Source organism: Phyllopteryx taeniolatus, chromosome 7, assembly GCF_024500385.1.
Source record: "Phyllopteryx taeniolatus isolate TA_2022b chromosome 7, UOR_Ptae_1.2, whole genome shotgun sequence".
In the NCBI taxonomy this organism is placed as follows: Eukaryota; Metazoa; Chordata; class Actinopteri; order Syngnathiformes; family Syngnathidae; genus Phyllopteryx; species Phyllopteryx taeniolatus.
Genome location: NC_084508.1, coordinates 16,902,655 through 16,920,956, shown reverse-complemented (window position 1 = coordinate 16,920,956; position 18,302 = coordinate 16,902,655). Strand labels below are relative to the sequence as shown.

General features: G+C 41.2%; 1 protein-coding gene across 3 annotated transcripts in view; it reads left to right on the top strand.

The window, feature by feature from the left end:
* The window catches only part of nek7 (NIMA-related kinase 7), a 75,557-nt gene that overhangs the window by 31,214 nt on the left and 26,041 nt on the right, over positions 1-18,302 (top strand). For all 3 annotated transcript variants that reach the window (XM_061778997.1, XM_061778995.1, XM_061778996.1), the window contains 3 exons: positions 7,741-7,881; positions 8,365-8,427; positions 16,261-16,371. In XM_061778997.1, coding sequence (XP_061634981.1) covers positions 7,759-7,881; positions 8,365-8,427; positions 16,261-16,371 — 297 coding nt within the window. In that variant the 5' untranslated portion in view covers positions 7,741-7,758. The remainder of the gene's footprint in view (positions 1-7,740; positions 7,882-8,364; positions 8,428-16,260; positions 16,372-18,302) is intronic.

Below are 18,302 nucleotides of genomic sequence, written 5' to 3'. Positions count from 1 at the left end.
AAAGATTTTGTAGACAATGTTGCAAGCTAATGTACTGATTGTTGTTAACTTTAAAAACTGAATGCAAAATGTTGTGGAACCTTGATTATTCAGATCAAATATTTTAATTACATAATTTAGTCACATCAGTCTGATGTCTCTCAGTAGGATGAAATACATTGACTCTAACAATAAGCATATTGATAAATTCTGCGTCAGTCAGACTTCAGCATTATTGACTTAATAAAAGCACTGAAATCAATCTTTTATTGGCTCTCATTATATTGTGCAGGTGTACCTAATATTAGATGATATATGTATGTACGCCTTCTACTAAGATGATTCAAGTAGCATTATCCACAATGATTCATTGTTTTTTACTATTTAAATTAGTGCAGAAGGTTAGAGTATTCATCCTGCTTCACATTGTGAACTGTGCATTTAATCAGTCTTGCCTGGGCTTTTCCGGTAATATGAACTTCCTACTTTCTTTCAATCATACTTCAGATTGTGGGCGCAATTGTGTGAAACAGGCAGCAGGGGATGAATGCAGAGTTGTTTCTATTGATGAGAACTCTGGAGGCTGGCAGACCCAGGCCTCCCTGCATGCCTATTTTGGTTCGATAAACTACGGTTTGCTCATTGCAGATGTAGTCGCTGACGGATTTTAATACCGTCCTTCAACATCAGCTCTATTGATTTCTTTCCAGAAGGATGTTTTTGCCTCCATAACTATTGAATAGACTTTAAACAAGGATGTTCATCCATATGCCCCAGAGTAAATGTGGATTTTTGTTGCAAAAGAAACAACACTAAAAATAGGCCCTGGCTGTTGTTTTTCCTTGCAAGGGCGTTACAACATTAACACTGGAATTGCCAAGGGAGTCAATTTATTGTAGGTTTTGTAATTGCAAAATTAAGGATAATTGGGTTCCCCACATAAGAAACTCAGATAAAAGCGCTAATGATTAATTTGACTTTAGGCAACCCCCCATACACACAAACACTAGATCTGCGGATCCCCCAGTTGTTGATTAGATGTTCTTTTTCAGGCTTAATGATTTTTTTTCTCACTAGTTTTCATGCTGTTTATAGTGTTTTTCATGTTAATTCCAGCCCTGCACTTTGTGCTAATCTTAGGATGTTTTCAATGTTGCCATCTGAACTGAATTCACATTTGGTGGGAGTTGGAGGATCAGTAAAACATCACTTAAATTAGATTGCTGTCTAACCTACCTCCAGACAGATGCATTTCAACATGTCACGTATCTGTTTGTGCTTTCCCAAGGTTCAATCTACTTAGTAGTACAGGGAGGGGGAGGGGCACCATCCTCCTGAAGCAATCTTAATTGTATATGTAATGAAGGGCATTCTGTATTGCTTGCAATATATTGTAGTTTGTCTGGGTCCCGGAGGTGTGATGCATATGCATAAGGTAAACGAGATGAGCTGGTAAGATGTGAATTTTTAATGGAACATTTGCTCTTGATGTGAGTAGTGAAGTTGAGAAACCGCCTCCACCACTACACCCTCTTTCCAATATGATTTTGATCGTCGCTGCACAGTTTGACAAGCACAGATCTGTGCGTAAGCGTGAGACGGTGTAAAGTGGTTATGGAGCGGATTGTGAGGCGAACGAGAAGCACCTTTGGGCTGAATCCTGGCGTTTTGGCTGCCTGGTTGGCTCACTGGCTGAGGATGAATATTGCATGGTGCCGTGCTCAAGGGGGCTAGTGATGGGTGAGAATGGGTATGAGCCCTTCTGCCTGCCAGTCACTGTCTCTTCCTGTAGTCCTCACTTTCTCTTTGGAGTCTACATGCACCTTAATCTCAAATCACTTTATGCATTAAAAAAAATAATATATTTTTTAGATAGTGTTATATCACAGTGCTTCAATGAATTTATACTCCTATCCTTCAGTATTTAAAGGTGGGTATATTTTCATTGTTTTCATTGTGTCTCATGGTAACAAGAATATACATTACACACACTACTTAACCAATGTTTGCAACTATTCAGAAGTAAACTATAATATAAATAGTCCTAAACCTGTTGTTTTAGGTTTTGGAAACGAAAAAAAAAAAACGCATCTCCCTTCAACCTCTTTAGATCACCGTCACCTTTAAAAGAGCAAAAATACACTGTATAAAAAATATTTTTATTCAATTGCGTACCGCCAAGAAACTGTTCTACTTCCGTCCGATCCTGTTCTGTATTTGGCCATTAAGATTTTATGGGATGGGGCTCAGCTAAAGGTGAATTCCGCTAAAAACTATACAGTACAATTTGGTGCAGATCCAAACAGATTTCATTGGTCTTGGTGGAGGGCTACACTCTTCCTCTTTTTCACTGTAATTTTCGCAAAGATTCTGAGAAGTGTTTCAATGTGTTTACAACTGTACCCACAGCTTAATTTTTTAAAAATTAATTAATACATTCTTTTATTTATTATTATTATTTTTTTTTTTCATTTGTCCTGTTCAGCTGTTAGGTCAAGTACAATGGAAGATCTGTATCCCTTTTATCCCGGAACAGTTTTACTGTGTCACAGTGGAGTTTTTAAGCTTCTGCTGTGGTTTCTTAGTATTATAATTGAAGTTTATTGAAAATCAGAGTCGAACAGAACAACGTTTCTAAAGGGGAGAGAGAAACGAACACTAAAGACAAAGCACTAATTGTAAACAGGATACATAGTACCCACAACTTTAAGGTTTAACATTTTTCTGCCTTTCACTTGGGCAGTGGCCCAGTGTACTTTCAAAATTAGCCAGCATGATGCTGACGTACTTGAAGTGTCGATGTCCGCCTATCTCTCCTCTCTGCTGCTATTGGCCTTTCTGTGGCAGCCGTTGGCACTGCCGAGCTGTCACATCAAACCCTCTCCCCCTCTGCTGCTTGTCTCTCTTCTCTCCTTCCCCCCATCTCCCGGCTTGCCCCGTCAACCCTCCATGTGTCTTGTCAGCTGTGTTTGGAAATGGCGTCATTATTGGTCAGCCTGTATCACACTTCGTCAGATGAGCTCGCTCTCTCTCTCGCTCTCTCTCTCTCTCTCTTTCTCTTTCTCTCTCTCTCGCTCACTCCCTCTCTCGCTCTCTTCCTCTGAGATGCTCTTGGCAGTTGTATGTCACCTTTTTACCCAAGACATACTGTCCCTCACAAATACTACCCATAATGCCTTGAACAGCTGCCACTTAATATCCTTCCCATGTACCTTGTCCCAATCACTAGTCAGAATGACATAAGAATAGATAAGCATAGCTGGCACACCACATGGCACAAGAGTAGGATTCGGGGAAGAGGCAGTGATCACCATTGATCATGAATTGCTTTTTTATTTTACACTTGCGTTACTTTTGTTAATCCATAAATTTGTTTGTGCAATGCTTTACATACAGTCTGACCCCTCCCTTCCCTATTCTTCAGTCACCCCAGCGTCATTCAGGGTCATTCCTCTGTGACATCTCCTTATGTGTGAGTGTGTCTCAGGCCCTTATTTCATCTGGGAGACCCTGATTGTGTGACACCCATGTGCGGCAGATGAGATGGCCTTGTCAGTCAGCTGTGGCCTGGCTGCCCTTTGAAGGCCAGGCCAGGGGGTGAAGAGGTGCCGCAAATGGCCTGTGAAGTTTACATACACTGCCCACCGCTAAACAGATTAGCTCTAATGAACTGTCTAATGCCGAGGCTCCTGGCTGACATAATCCTGCCTGGCAGGCTGGCCCCTCGGCTGCCAAAAAAGACGCCCTCCCTCCAGCCCTCTCGTCCGCCCTCGCACGGCCTCTGCTGCCACCCAAGGCGACTCCACACGGGGAGGTGCCCACTGTTAATCATGCCGGACAGTGTGCGATCTGACATGCAAATGTAGGTCATTGCATATGTAAATGTGTGATTACGGGGCTGGCATGCCAGGACACATTAGCAAGACTATGCTCTCAGCAGGCGGTTGTCACAGCGCTTTAGAGGCTCATGCTAACATTTGTCAAGCTACCATGCAGCGAATGAAAGCAATGCCCTCTTGTCCTCTTCTCTCCCTCTATCTCTTTTTCCCCATCATGTTTTCACACCTCAAATTCTATACAGTACATACCGTTCACAAATCCCTGCATATATAGTATTTCACTATAATGGTATTTGCAGTTTTTTTTTGTAATCTTTTGGGCAGCTGTGGTTGAGTTAGTAGAGCGACCCGCTCTAGTCCAGTGACCAAACGGTCAGCGGTTGGAATCCTGGCTCCTATTGCCCGCTGTCGAAGTGTCCTTGGGCAAGACACTGAACCGTAAATTACTCCCAGTGGGCCTGGCAATGCCTTGCATGGCAGCAGACGCCCATTGGTGTATGAATGTATGCGTGAATGGGTGAATGTGAATGTGAACCTCTGTAAAGTGTTTGGGTCCCTTGATAGCCTAGTTAAAGCGCTATACAAGTGCACATCATTTGCCATTAAATGTGAACCTTGATCAACATAGTTAGGTATGTAATGTTGTAACAGTTCTGGTCATGTTTGTTAGTGAGGTACAGTGCTGGAGCTGCCATAGAGGTGTCATAATGCTGAATAATCCATTCTAGTGGTCTGTGTTATGGTAGCTGTCAGAGTGACTCTCAGACATCTAGTGGCAGAGTCACACAGAAATAGAAAACGCACTTCAGAGGGGTAAATTGGTCTCATCACCTGATGGATTCTTATTTTTGCTGTCAATTAAAGGAAATGATAAAATGCTTCCCCCTTTGCTTCAAGCATATTATTTTTAGCTGCCAACAAATTAATCTGAGTTAATCTTCCCAAATTCTGACTCGACGTGTAATAGCCAGCATAAACCAGAAATAAAACTCTCTAATGCCCCAAATGTTTTATCCGTGACATCCGAGCACTTCTGTAGAATTTATTGCAACTAAAACATAAAGTTGACATTGTTGATTCCCCATGCTACATTGGCAATTTTTCTATTTCCATTTATCATATTTCAGATCTGTCAAACTCAGTAACAAACTACCTTGCCAAATAATATTAAATTCGCAAAATACAGTGGAATCCCCAAAGTTGAATGTGTACAATTTGGAGTTCGACAAAGGACCTTACATGTTCTGCAAATTTTGGACATTGAACAAGGTCAGCATATCAAGTGAGCCATCAGTGCACCTCACGAGACTTCATTTCAGGACAGCAGCGAATAATTAGCTCTGCATGTTTTTCTTTTTCTTTTGGTTATTACAATGCTAGAAGAGAAGCAGTAAAGACTCCAATGGTGTCCTAATATTTTTGTCTAGCATGTATTTTTTGTGTCAGTCGGAGATGATTGCTTGTAGTCATGTGGATTACTGGGCAGAAGTGTTGGTTCTGTCAAGCGATGCTAAGCGCTGTTACGGTTTTTATTTTGATAGGTTTTTATACTGACTCAAAGCCTGGGGGCCAGATGCGGCCCTCCACATCATTTTATGTGGCCCGCAAAAGCAAATCATGCTCGTTAACTTCCATGATTTTTGCTAAAATCTGTACTCAAAATCCAAATTGTCATAATAATAAACAATGTTGAGATATTGAATTTTTCTTTTACCAAACCCTCCTTCTACAGTAACTTACACAATACTTGAACAAACGATTATCCTTCTCTTCTGATTTCAAAACTAGTTATCCTTCAATTTGTTGTGTAATGGTAATAATATGTTATGCCGTGTCTGTTGGCCTGTCATATAGGCAAAAGTACAGACAACAGTACTGAAAAGTACTGCATGGGTCTTTTTTTTCCCCTGCTGCCAGTGCATAATAACCATAATAGAGTCGTAGCAATATACAAGGAAATCCTCACCTCTTGTCTGCACCGCTTCGCCGCTGCATCAGGGTGGCTGCGAGATTTAGTTCTCTTGCTGGCGGTTGAGGTCCCGATGGCTGGTGGAAAAATAGTTGGCACTGCAGCTGGTTTCAGCCTCTGCCTAACTACACCTGTGTATCCAATACTTTCTGCTAAGTCTTTCTCAAAACACGCCGGTTTGAAGTGATCAGCACAGAGTTTGGAATGCTTGCTAGGCACCCATAGCTGACCACATTTCTTCCCCTGTCAATTGACTTTCCCTATCCACTGGTCACGTATTCCTTTTTCACTTGGAAAGCCAAAAAACTCCTCCCACTGCCTGAACCGTTCGTACAACCAAATGCCACACAATAAACCAGGGTGGGCAAACGTTTTGGCTCAGGGGTGACATTGACTTTTAAAATTTGACAGCCGGGCCAAGCCACCCCCAGATGCTTACATATCCCCCAAAAAATTGTAGTGTTAATACTTAGATTTACTTTTAATGGGAACAGTGTTGTTTTGTTGAACACCTTTTTTTTTTTTTGCCAGTGCATCAGTCTGGTGTTAGTTTTGTTGTGGCAATTCTCAGAACACATCTGAGGTGTTCATCACTCGGCTAGGATATGTAGGATGTTTTGTTGGTGTTATCACACTAAAATTGTGTTCACACACACACATGTAGAGCCACACACCACCAGCATCCTCTGTGCCATCTTCAGAATTTTTGGAAATTTGTCTGCGCTTAATGAAGCATAAAACTCATCCAGTTTGAGAGTTGAACTTTTCTTTTAAGACTGTATCACATTTGAGATCAATCAGTTCTATCTGCAGCTCCCGTGGCGCTGTTTCAGGGTCTTGTGTGACTGAATCTTGGCAGTTTGTCAGATAAAGGTGTTTTGCTGAGCCTGCAAGCTTGATTTTAACCGCTGCGCCGTAGCCATCAGTTCCTGCGTTGATTGGCTGTTAGCATAATCCGCATGCTTGATAGAAAAGTGAGAGTTGATGTTATAGTCCTAAAACCGCAATGCTTTCTTAACAAATTAGACATACAGCCGACTGGACTTCAGTGTAAAAGTATTTAGTAGCTCATTCTGTATATATAACACTCGGCACTCACTGTCGACTTTTCTTTTCTTTGGCCCGCTCATGGTTGAAGAAGGTTTCAGAGCAGTAGCAGAGTAAAAACAGAACAGCCAAAGTCATGTCCATGTGACAATGTATCACTGTACCTACTGCGCTACCTGGTGGAACCACTGTGCATTACAGGATAACCTGGTGGAACCACTGGGCATTACAGCACAACTTGGTGGAACCACTGGGCATTACAGGACAAGGTCAAATTAATGTAGTCATGAATTTAATATAATTTGGGCGATTCTGTACCAATCTTTGGTGGGCCAGATTGAAATGATCAATGGGCCGAATGTGGCCCACGGGCCGTAGTTTGCCAATCCCTGCAATAAACCATCGTGAAATCACTAAATCATATGACAACAAATCTACAAGGACGGGAACAATGGCACACAACACCGAATGAACAGGCTGTTTGGCTAGTGTTACGTCACAGAGCCAAAGACCGGAAGGCGCTAAATGCACAAAGCAGAAGGCGGATTCTGAATCATATCCATTTAACTGCTGTATATCTGCTATACAATCACTTTGAAATGGCAGATGTGGTTTGCAAAAGGGTTCTAGAGTTATCAAGAACATTTTTTAAATCTTTGTCCTCTGACCTTTAAGGGAGCATTAAAACATGCACTTGCCAAAGTGCGATCACATGACATTATTACTTGCACACACTGAAAAAAGGTTCGCATATGTGACCATTTTGGTCGCAGTCTCGAGCCCTGCTAGTATCATCTGACATTTAACTCAAAAAGTGTCACCAAGTAATGTCTGTCTTCTAATTTATCTGCAATCACATGCATCCACTTTGCTGTATGTTGAGTCTTTCATACATTTGTTTTTCAGAAACCTTTGCAGCCAGACATGGGCCACAATTCACTTGCTAACTTCCAGATTGAGAAGAAAATAGGCCGGGGACAATTCAGTGAGGTTTATCGGGCGAGGTATCTGCTAGACAACACATCTGTGGCCCTGAAGAAAGTCCAGGTAAGAAACTATTACATTTGTTATTCAGCAACATGGCAGCTAAAATACCTTTTTTTTTTTTTTTTTTTTTTTTTTTTTTTTTTTAAGACCTGCCAATAAAACAATTTTTAAATGTTGATTTTATTTTTTCCCTCCTCCCCCATTGGATAAATTCATATTCTCACATTCGTTTTTTTTTAACCGAAGTTACTGTTGATCAGCAAGCAGTTATGTTGTCCTCGTTCAACTTTTACACACACTCACACTTCGCATGTGGATATACAGTACATATATACATACAGTACACTGCTTATACAGTACATAAGCATTAGTTAGGTTTGAAACGCTAGTCAATAAAATACTACCTGACATACAACAGCAACTTTCTTTTCTCTTACGTTTTTTTTTTTTGCTACTTTCTCTGGAATTCTCTCCATCTTACATTTGTTGAACGTGCCATCTGTGTCCTCATCCTTTCTCTCTCCCTTTTTGATCCCCTAATAGATATTTGACTTGATGGATGCCAAAGCTCGGCAGGATTGCATCAAAGAGATAGATCTTCTTAAGGTAAGCAACCCAAGAAGAGAGGGAGATTATGCCGTTTGCGCCACTCTTTTTCTCTTTAGGTGCCTCAGCAGAGTCCTTGCACCACAAGAAAACAATTCATCTGCACAAGGCTGCTTGGGTGTGTGTTTGTGTAGTGCTTGTTGGTACATTTGTGTTTTGTTTCTTTGTATTTGTATGAATACATAACATAATGTTGTACATAAACGAAAAAGTGCACGTTTGGGACTGAAAAGTACATGTAATATCTGAAGTCTTTAAGTGAGCGTGTGCTAGTGTATCTAGAGTAGCTTACTCCAGGCTTGTGGATTTATAATCTAAGGCCGTACGATTTATTTTATATTGCTTCAAGTGGGTCATATCAGCATATTACACCACCTTTTTTATACTGTGGCTGGCTTTTCCTTTTTCAAATGAAGTAGTATTTATCAAACTACCGATCAGACTGTTTTGAAATGCTTGTTAAAAAAAAAAAAAAAAGGGAGACATTTTTCATATTCATTCCTTATTGTGTGTTTCCAGATTATGTTTGCCTTCACATTTGCACTCGTCTTCCATGTATAATCACTGCAGGCTGTTTGTGCTTGTACGCTTTCTCACATATACATTAAGGAGATGAAGGAAACTAATTCAATTAGTTTGTGCCACTCTAAACACTCAAGTGTAGCTCCAGGGGCCGATCAAAGGGAAGGATACTCTGATGCAGACGCCGTATTGTCGAGAGATGTAAACTGAGCAGCCAATCTTTGATTTAATGCCAAAAGACATCAGGGTTAATGTTAGTCTGTATCTCTGACCTCCTACAAGTGGTCATTGCAGGGTTCACTGTCACTCTTCGCCAGGTGACTATGTCCCTTATGTCCTTTATATATTCCTAATTTCCTTCTATCTCTCCTCTGCTTGCTGTTACGTATCAATTTTCTCCCAAATTCTCAACCAATCTGTGTCTTACACACAGCCCCTCCATTTGCTCATACCTTCTGCCTTGAGCTTTAGTTTTTCATCTCTGCAAGCTCATTCAAGTGAACACAGAAGTTGTGCATGGCCTTTCACTACATACCTTATAATAAAAGGCTGAGTGTGAGTGAGACAGCCATTTTTCCTTATCCCCCCTCTAGACAGGCCAACAGGAGACACAGCCAAATCAGAATAATGAGAGGCACACTGGCATGGACCGACTGGAATGACACACATACTTGTGCGTGCTTCCATGCACGCATGCATGGACACACAAGGACGCACACACACTACTCTTAGTCACCGCCTTTCATTGGTCTTCCTATTTGTTTGTTTGTCTGTCTGCATTTGTTTCTGCTTATTCATCTGCATTGGCCTGTTCTGACATACCAATTTCAACTTGAGAATCCCACTTCTCACTCACTGTCCTTTTTTCCCCACTGAGTATCTAGCTCTCTGACATTCATTTAGGTTTCATCGTGCATGCAGTCCTACATGTGTGCTTCTCTTTGTCAATTACTATCAAGTCTGAATTATGTTCCGATGAATAATGTCAACAAATAAAGACGCTAATTTCGGTATGTTATAATGTGTGTGTGTGTGTGTGTGGATGTGGATGTGATTAGGCAGCATGTGTTAACTGAAACATGACAAGACAAATACCTGTTAAGTAAGAAGCTTTTTGAAAATTAAACTTAAACATCTCCAATATTTTCACTTCATGTTTAAATGTTTACTTAATTGTCAGATTTTTTTTAAAATTGCGACTGTAAAAATTGTCCTTTTAAAATAATGCAAAAACATTTGCCACAGCTAATACAATGATGTTACATCGGTTCAAAAGTGAATTCATCATTAGGTAATTTTATATTCTCTGAGTGCCTTCCTAGATATCACATTTCTTCTTTCTGCCACTTCATTAGCTCACAGAATATTATATCACACACAGTTTTACATTATTAAGTAATTACACACGCTGGTTTGTCCCAGGCTGTGTATATAATTGCATAATCATCCAAACCTCTGTGATATTTCCTTATGAATTATTGTTGTTTCACACCAGGCTTCCATCCGTCATTAACGTCAACATCTGCGTGTGACTATAGCTCCATAGTCCTCTGTATCCTTTGCCTGAGGTTAGTTATTATGGCAGAGGAATGGGTTGGGTGGGCTTGTCATCACTCTCTGGCTGTGCTACAATGTGAAGACATGTAGAACTGACATGCTGAGCCAAATATACATCTTGCAAGGGAGAGGGCGAGGGAAAGATGGAGACATGGTGAAGGTAGAAAGGAGGACAAGTGAGGAGGATCAGGGAAAGATGCAGAGATGGGTGGAGAGTGCAGGGTGGTGCAGTGTACTGTACGCAGCCCTCCTTTCCCTTCTTCTCTGCGTCATTCAGAGAATGAACATTTCTTTAATCACAGTGCAGAAAGCGAAGCCACGTGGAGGATGTGTGTCACATTGCTCTGTCGACTTGCATCACCCCCCCCCGCCCAAAACCCCCCCCCCCCCCAAAAAAAACAAAAACAAAACATTGCCATGCCACACGGGTCCTAATCCGCACCACTCTGTATCTATCCTTTCTCTCTAATATCTTCTTCAACTCTATTCACATTGCCCTTCCCTGCTGTCTCAATTTTGGTATTTTTCCATGCTTTCCCCCATTAGTGCTTTAAATTCATGGTGTCCTTCATGCCCCTCATGGGACTTTCCCTGTTCTCCTTCCTCCTCTTGCTCTGGATGGATAGACTTTGTTTACAACGGGAAGTGTTGTTCTTGCCATATTGACCAACCAACAGGAAGGAATCGCAGCCTGACATAAGCACGGCTTGTTTTTCTGACTGCCAGCCATGTCAGCCTGTCAGGCGTGTATGTGGTGGTGTGCGTGCGTGCGTGTGTCTTGCACGAGTTGTTGTCATCACAGTTAAGAGGGGTTCTTGTGACATGTCACCCAGCTTTGTCACACTAGAGGACAAAACCATTTTGTTAGGTCCATGTGTATAAAATAGGAATTACAAATACAGTATGTATTCAACTATTTTACTTCTAATTGGTTTTCCATGGCGGGACCCCAGAATGTGATCAAATAAAAACGTCTTTTATTGCAATTTCCCCTTTTTGTGTAAGGCTTTCTTCTAGAACTGTACAATTATAAAAAATTTAAAATTACAATTTTGTCTTCCACAATTAAATTAGCCTGACTCTCGGCGATTTTACATTTAAAATGTGCGTAATGCTGCATATGAAGCACTTTCTCAACCTCGTCAGCCAACCACCAGGGGCCGAACGCATGGTTAAGGCTTCATTAAGCTTCTTAAATTACAAGCGAGCGGCACCCATCGCACTCTGCAGTGGGAGCCTCAGTCATTCTTGGTGGAATTACAAGAGTGAAAGACCGAGTACAGCAAAAATTGGAGATGAGGAGCATCATGGTGAGAAGCTTGTGCCTCAAAAAGGGATCAACATCCGTTTTCTGGACATGTTTTGATTTGAATGAAATTACGTTAAACACAAAGCCATATGTAGAGTGCAGCAGAGTTGTCTGCGCCACAAGGTAACACAACTAATCTGTTCAGCCATCTGATAAAATGGCAAAACTGGACAAGAAACGTGAACCCCTTACACTGTATGAACGAGGACTGTGGTCAGGCCAGCCTGCAGTCAAAAAATCTAATTCAAGCCAGCCGCCACAACAATTGTTCATACTAAGCATTACGGTAACAGAGCGACGACGGACTGTGAGGGCCAACTTCAAAATAAAAGCATAAAATGGCTTTGATGTCCAATCTATTAATATGTGAGGCCTTTATTTTGAAGTTGGCCCGAGTAGCACATGTTACCGTAATGCATAGTATAAAAAATTGTTGTGGCGGCTGGCCTGACCGCAGTGAAAACCGCCGGGAGGGAAATCACAACTATCGAATTCTTTTCAGTTTGCGACCACGAGTGACCTATGGTCAAGAAGAACAAGCCGTTCCCGTCCTTGACAATTCACTATATTGTCGGGGATTTTCAAATGAAAACTCGGTACTTGCAGCTTATTGTTATTGCATTTTATGCATAAACCGTATTTGCTTCCATTGAGTTCCACTTTGTGATTGCACTCTGTAATAGCATTTATTCAGTTAGCCCTTGGCAAATTTGAAATTCTTGGTTTACTATTTAATATTTATCATTTATTTTTATTTAAAGATTCATATCACACTGAAAACTGTTTCCATATTGTTTGTTAAAAAGTAGTGCAATAAGAATACACGTTTTCCCTAACGTGGAATAATTGTAAATAATCCTGATTACAATCTTCTTCTTTTCCTTTCGGCTTGTCCCTTTAGGGGTCGCCACAGCGCGTCATCCTTTTCCATGTAAGCCTATCGCCTGCATCCTCCTCTCGAACACCAACTGCCCTCATGTCTTCCCTCACGACATCCATCAACCTTCTCTTTGGTCTTCCCCTAGCTCTCTTGCCTGGCAGCTCCATCCTCATCATCCTACCAATATACTCACTATTTTTCCTCTGAACGTGTCCAAACCATCGAAGTCTGCTCTCTCTAACTTTGTCTCCAAAACATCGAACCTTGGCTGTCCCTCTGATGAGCTCATTTCTAATTTTATCCAACCTGGTCACTCCAAGAGCGAACTTCAACATCTTCATTTCCGCCACCTCCAACTCTGCTTCCTGTTGTCTCTTCAGTGCCACTGTCTCTCATCCGTACATCATGGCTGGCCTCACCACTGTTTTATAAACTTTGCCCTTCATCCTAGCAAAGACTCTTCTGTCACATAACACACACATATACACCTTCCTCTGCCCGTTCCAACCTGCTTGGACCTGTTTCTTCACTTCCTGACCACTCTCACCATTGCTCTGGACGGTTGACCCCAAGTATTTAAAGTCCTCCACCCTTGCTATCGCTTTTCCCTGTAGCCTCACTTTTCCCCCACCACCCCTCTCATTCATGCACATAGATTCTGTCTTACTTCGGCTAATCTTCATTCCTCTGCTTTCCAGTGCATGTCTCCATCTTTCTAACTGTTCCTCCACCTGCTTTCACTGCAGATCACAATGTCATCTGCAAACATCATGGTCCACGAGGATTCCAGTCTAACCTCATCTGTCACCCTATCCATCACCACTGCAAACAGGAAGGGGCTCAGGGCTGATCCCTGATGCAGTCCCACCTCCACCTTAAATTTGTCTGTCACACCTACAGCACACCTCACCAGTGTTCTGCTGCCCTCGTACATGTCCTGTATTATTCTAACATACTTCTCTGCCACTTCAAACTTCCGCATGCAGTAGTACCACAGTTCCTCTCTGGGTACTCTGTCATAGGCTTTCTCTAGATCTACAAAGACACAATGTAGCTCCTTCTGACCTTCTTTGTACTTTTCCATCAACATCCTCAAGGCAAATAATGCATCTGTGGTACTCTTTCTAGGCATGAAACCACACTGTTGCTCGCAAATACTCACTTCTGTCCTGAGTCTAGCCTTCACTACTCTTTCCCATAACTTAATTGTGTGGCTCATCAATTTTATTCCTCTATACTTCCTACAGCTCTGCACATCACCCTTGTTCTTAAAAATGGGCACCAGCAAACTTTTCCTCCATTCCTCAGGCATCTTCTCACGTGCTAGAATTCTATTGAACAAGCTGGTTAAAAACTCCACAGCCACCTCTCCTAGATGCTTCCATACCTCCACAGGAATGTCATCAGGACCAACTGCCTTTTCATTTTTCATCCTCTTTAATTCCTTTCTAACTTCCCCCTTACTAATTATTACTACTTCCTGGTCCACCACACTTGCCTCTTCTAATCTCCCTTCTCTCTCATTTTCCTCATTCATCAACTCCTTGAAGTAATCTTTCCATCTATCTAGCACACTACTGGCACCAGTCAACACATTTCCATCTCTATCCTTAATCACCCTAACCTGCTGCACATTCTTCCCATCTCTATCCTTCTGTCTGGCCAACCTGTATCGATCATTTTCTCCTTCTTTAGTGTCCAACCTGGCATACATGTCATCATATGCCTCTTGTTTGGCCTTTTCCACCTCTACCTTTGCCCTATGTCGCATCTCAATGTATTCCTTTCGCCTCTCCTTGGTCCTCTCAGTGTCCCACTTCTTCTTAGCTAACCTTTTTCATTGTATGATTTCCTGTACTCTGAGGTTCCACCACCAAGTATCCTTCTCTCCTTTCCTGCCAGAAGATACACCAAGTACTCTCCTGCCTGCCTCTCTGATCACCTTGGCTGCAGTGGTCCAGTCTTCTGGAAGCTCCTCCTGTCCACCGAGAACCTGTCTCACCTCTTCCCGAAAAGCTGCACAACACTCGTCCTGTCTCAGCTTCCTCCACATGATTCTCTGCTCTGCCTTTGTCTTCCTAATCTTCCTCCTCACCACCAGAGTCATCTTATACACCACCATCCTATGCTGTCTAGCCACACTCTCCCCTACCACTACCTTACAGTCGGTAACCTGTACCGACTCAGATTACATCGTCTGCACAAAATGTAATCCACCTGCGTGCTTCTACCTCTGCTCTTGTACGTCACCCTATGTTCCTGCCTCTTCTGGAAAAAAGTGTTCACTACAGCCATTTGCATCCTTTTTGCAAAGTCTACCACCATCTGTCCCTGAAAGTTCCTTTCCTGGATCCCATACTTACCCATCACTTCTTCATCACCCCTATTTCCTTCACCAACATGTCCATTACAATCTGCACCAATCACGACTCTCTCTCTGTCTGGGATGCTCAGAACTGCTTCGTCTAGCTCCTTCCAGAATTTCTCTTTCACCTCTAGGTCACATCTTACCTGTTGGGCATAGCCACTAATCACATTATACATAACACCCTCAATTTCAAGTTTCAGCCTCATCACTCAGGCATAGAAATGTCTTGGTGAGCTAAGGAATGACAATTCAAGTGGGCTATAGAGGTCCAGCCCAACCCTTGATTAATTGGTTAAGATACATGTGCCAATATTTTTGTACAAAAACGAAACGCTGTGTTGCCATTTTTAGAGCACAGAAAATGGGTTGTTTAACAATATGGTGGATATTGTCAAAAGCACATTACACACGGCAATAAGGAGAATAACCACAATGACAACAAAAAAGAGGCAATTGAACTAGACAGACTCCTTCTCCATGGTGGAGCACCAGAACAACAAATGGTGAACAATTCAGTAAGACAACGCTCTCTAAAAGACTGAAACCCTCTGTGGGAGGGTTTGAAGATGTACGGGGGACAGAACAAAACATGTTGCAGCCAGAACACAATGTAGCTGCCCCCCTTGGGATACCATTTTCCAAAAGTTAACTGGTTTTTCGTAGATTATTTTCAAAAGCAGAGTGAGGAGGAGACTGGTGAAAGGGAAAGCTAATGAGAAGTTCCATCTCAGATGCCAATTGATTATGGGGATGAGAATGGGAGAGACGGGCTGTTCCAGAGAAAAAGAAAACTTTGACTTTGATTCAACAGTGCTAGTACTGTGGATGCAAGGAAGTTATACTGTATGCTTGTTTGATTTTTGTCCATTTGGGGCTATTCTGAACTTGTTACCTTTACAATCAAAACTTGAAATTATTAAACAGTAGGATAGTGCCAACTCAAAACCTGTAAATTTGAAAATTAGCTAATGCCAATGAAAATAAAATGGTTATGTGCTGTTGTGACATGAAAAAGTGGGTAGAATCAGTGCCAACAAGTATAATACATTGATAGGTCTCATCGTAGTTGTGAAGTTGGTCACCTCTGTCTCTTCAGGTGTGAATGAATGGGGGGAAAAAAGCTTTATTTATGTATAAAGACCAGTTTGTTGTTCTTTCATTTATTTCTCTGTTGCATTTCTTCTCTTTCTCCCACAGCAACTGAACCATCCAAATGTGATAAAGTATCATGCGTCTTTTATTGAAGACAATGAGCTAAACATAGTACTGGAGCTAGCTGATGCCGGAGACCTGTCACGTATGATCAAGGTAAGTGATTTCCCACAACAGCAGTACCATATTTAAAGAATAGTACATATGATCACAGAACAGTCTAGAATTAATGGACACGAGCATACTAAATAACATCAATTACCAAATTATGATTGCTCGTTAATTATTGTAGCATGAATTCCCCTCCAAAAGTATTGGAACAGTTATGCCAAATCTGTTTTTGCTGTAGACAGAAAACATTTGTGGTTGAAATCAAAAGATGACTCCAAGACAAGAGATCAGCATTTCGTCTTTTATTTCCAGGTATTTACCTCTGGATTCAAATCAAAACTTATATGAAGCATTATTTGTAGCGAACAGCCACATTTGTCGGTGAGCAAAAGTGTTTGAAAAGATAGACTAAAAAATCGGATTTAAGTGAATGAGACTTAGTAATATTTAGTAAGGAAACACTGTCACACACACACACACACACACGTTAAAATATTTAACTCCCATGATAAATCTGTTGAGTAAAACAAAAGGTGCTGTTTTCTAAGCGTATCAGATCCAGATGTACTTTAAATACCTGGAAATAAAAGCTGACATCTTGTCTCATAGTCATCTCAAATCATTCCACAGCAGAGATGAAGTGATTGACCTCTACAATATGTTCCAATACTTTTGGAAGGGAGTGTATATACTTTTAGGTTGTATGCATGAGCTTTACAACCAGTAAGTATTTGTACAACTCTCTCAACCAGAATGTAATGGAACCCTGTTCTGTGACCACTCCTAGAGTGCTAAAATGTTAGTGTACAGTACTGTTGCAATTGTGCTAACACGTAGCTTGGATGTCAGTTTCTCTACACTGGCTTTGGTTGACAGTGCGACAAGGAGCTTATCCAGCTGTCACTCGTGGCATGAAGTAAAAAGTGATGTTGAGAAGCTGGAAAATAATCACATTGAATTGGACTGCTCATTTGCATAATATTGCCCTCCATTTAACGATTTTTGCTAACTTATGTTACAGGGTCTAGCATCTCTTCACCCAACAGGACCCGATTTACATGATTAAAAAGAGATTCTGAAAGATCGTGGTGTTAAATTTTTACATAGTTTGGTACAATATCAAATATTGGTCTACTTATCATTAAATGTGTAGAATCTCCAAGGATAATGTCTCAAAATAAGTGCCAGTTCTCTGCCATTTTGCCTCCCTATTGAGTGTATTGAGTATTGAGTGAGGAATGTTGGCTTGGAAACAACATCCCAGACATGTGGCCTTGTATAACTGAAGGAGGTCTGTGGTTTGGGCAAGACTGGATTTTTGGCTACCTGGACAGTGAGTCAAACTGAATCATACATTCCGTAATGTAACCAAAAACCAAATATTATAGGACCCCCCTGAAATCTTCTTTAATCTAAATAGGGTGTGTGGACGGCTGTCTGCAATGGAGAAAGGAAGTTGGGAATAATAAAAGGATGATCATAGGCAATAAAGTTACACATGTTTTTAAATGAACACATACCTGTATTTGAACAACTACTGTGTACACTCACGTTATCTTCACATTGAAACATGCTCGTTGGTAATACTTGTGTGCAATATTTATTTTGTCCTTTTTTCTTATGCACTGCTATTTCCATTGTATTGAATCAACTGACGCTTGCCAAGTCACGCTTGCATCGTTTAATGGAGAAATCCTCAATTAAAAGTTGAGGTCCAGTTTAAGAAAATATTTTCAAGTCAAAGTATGGAACATCATAATTTATAACATGCATAAAAATTCAGACCCAGACATTTAGTCCCGATTTCAGTGTAAAATAAAAATTCATTTAAAAATGAACAAGTTATCCTAAAGTCCCTAGAAACGGGAAAGTACAGGAATTCAGTAAATATTTACAAAGACAAATATTTGAGTGTGAGTATTTTGAGTGTTCTTGATGACCACAGTACATCTGCAAAAAAAAAACATCTGATATAA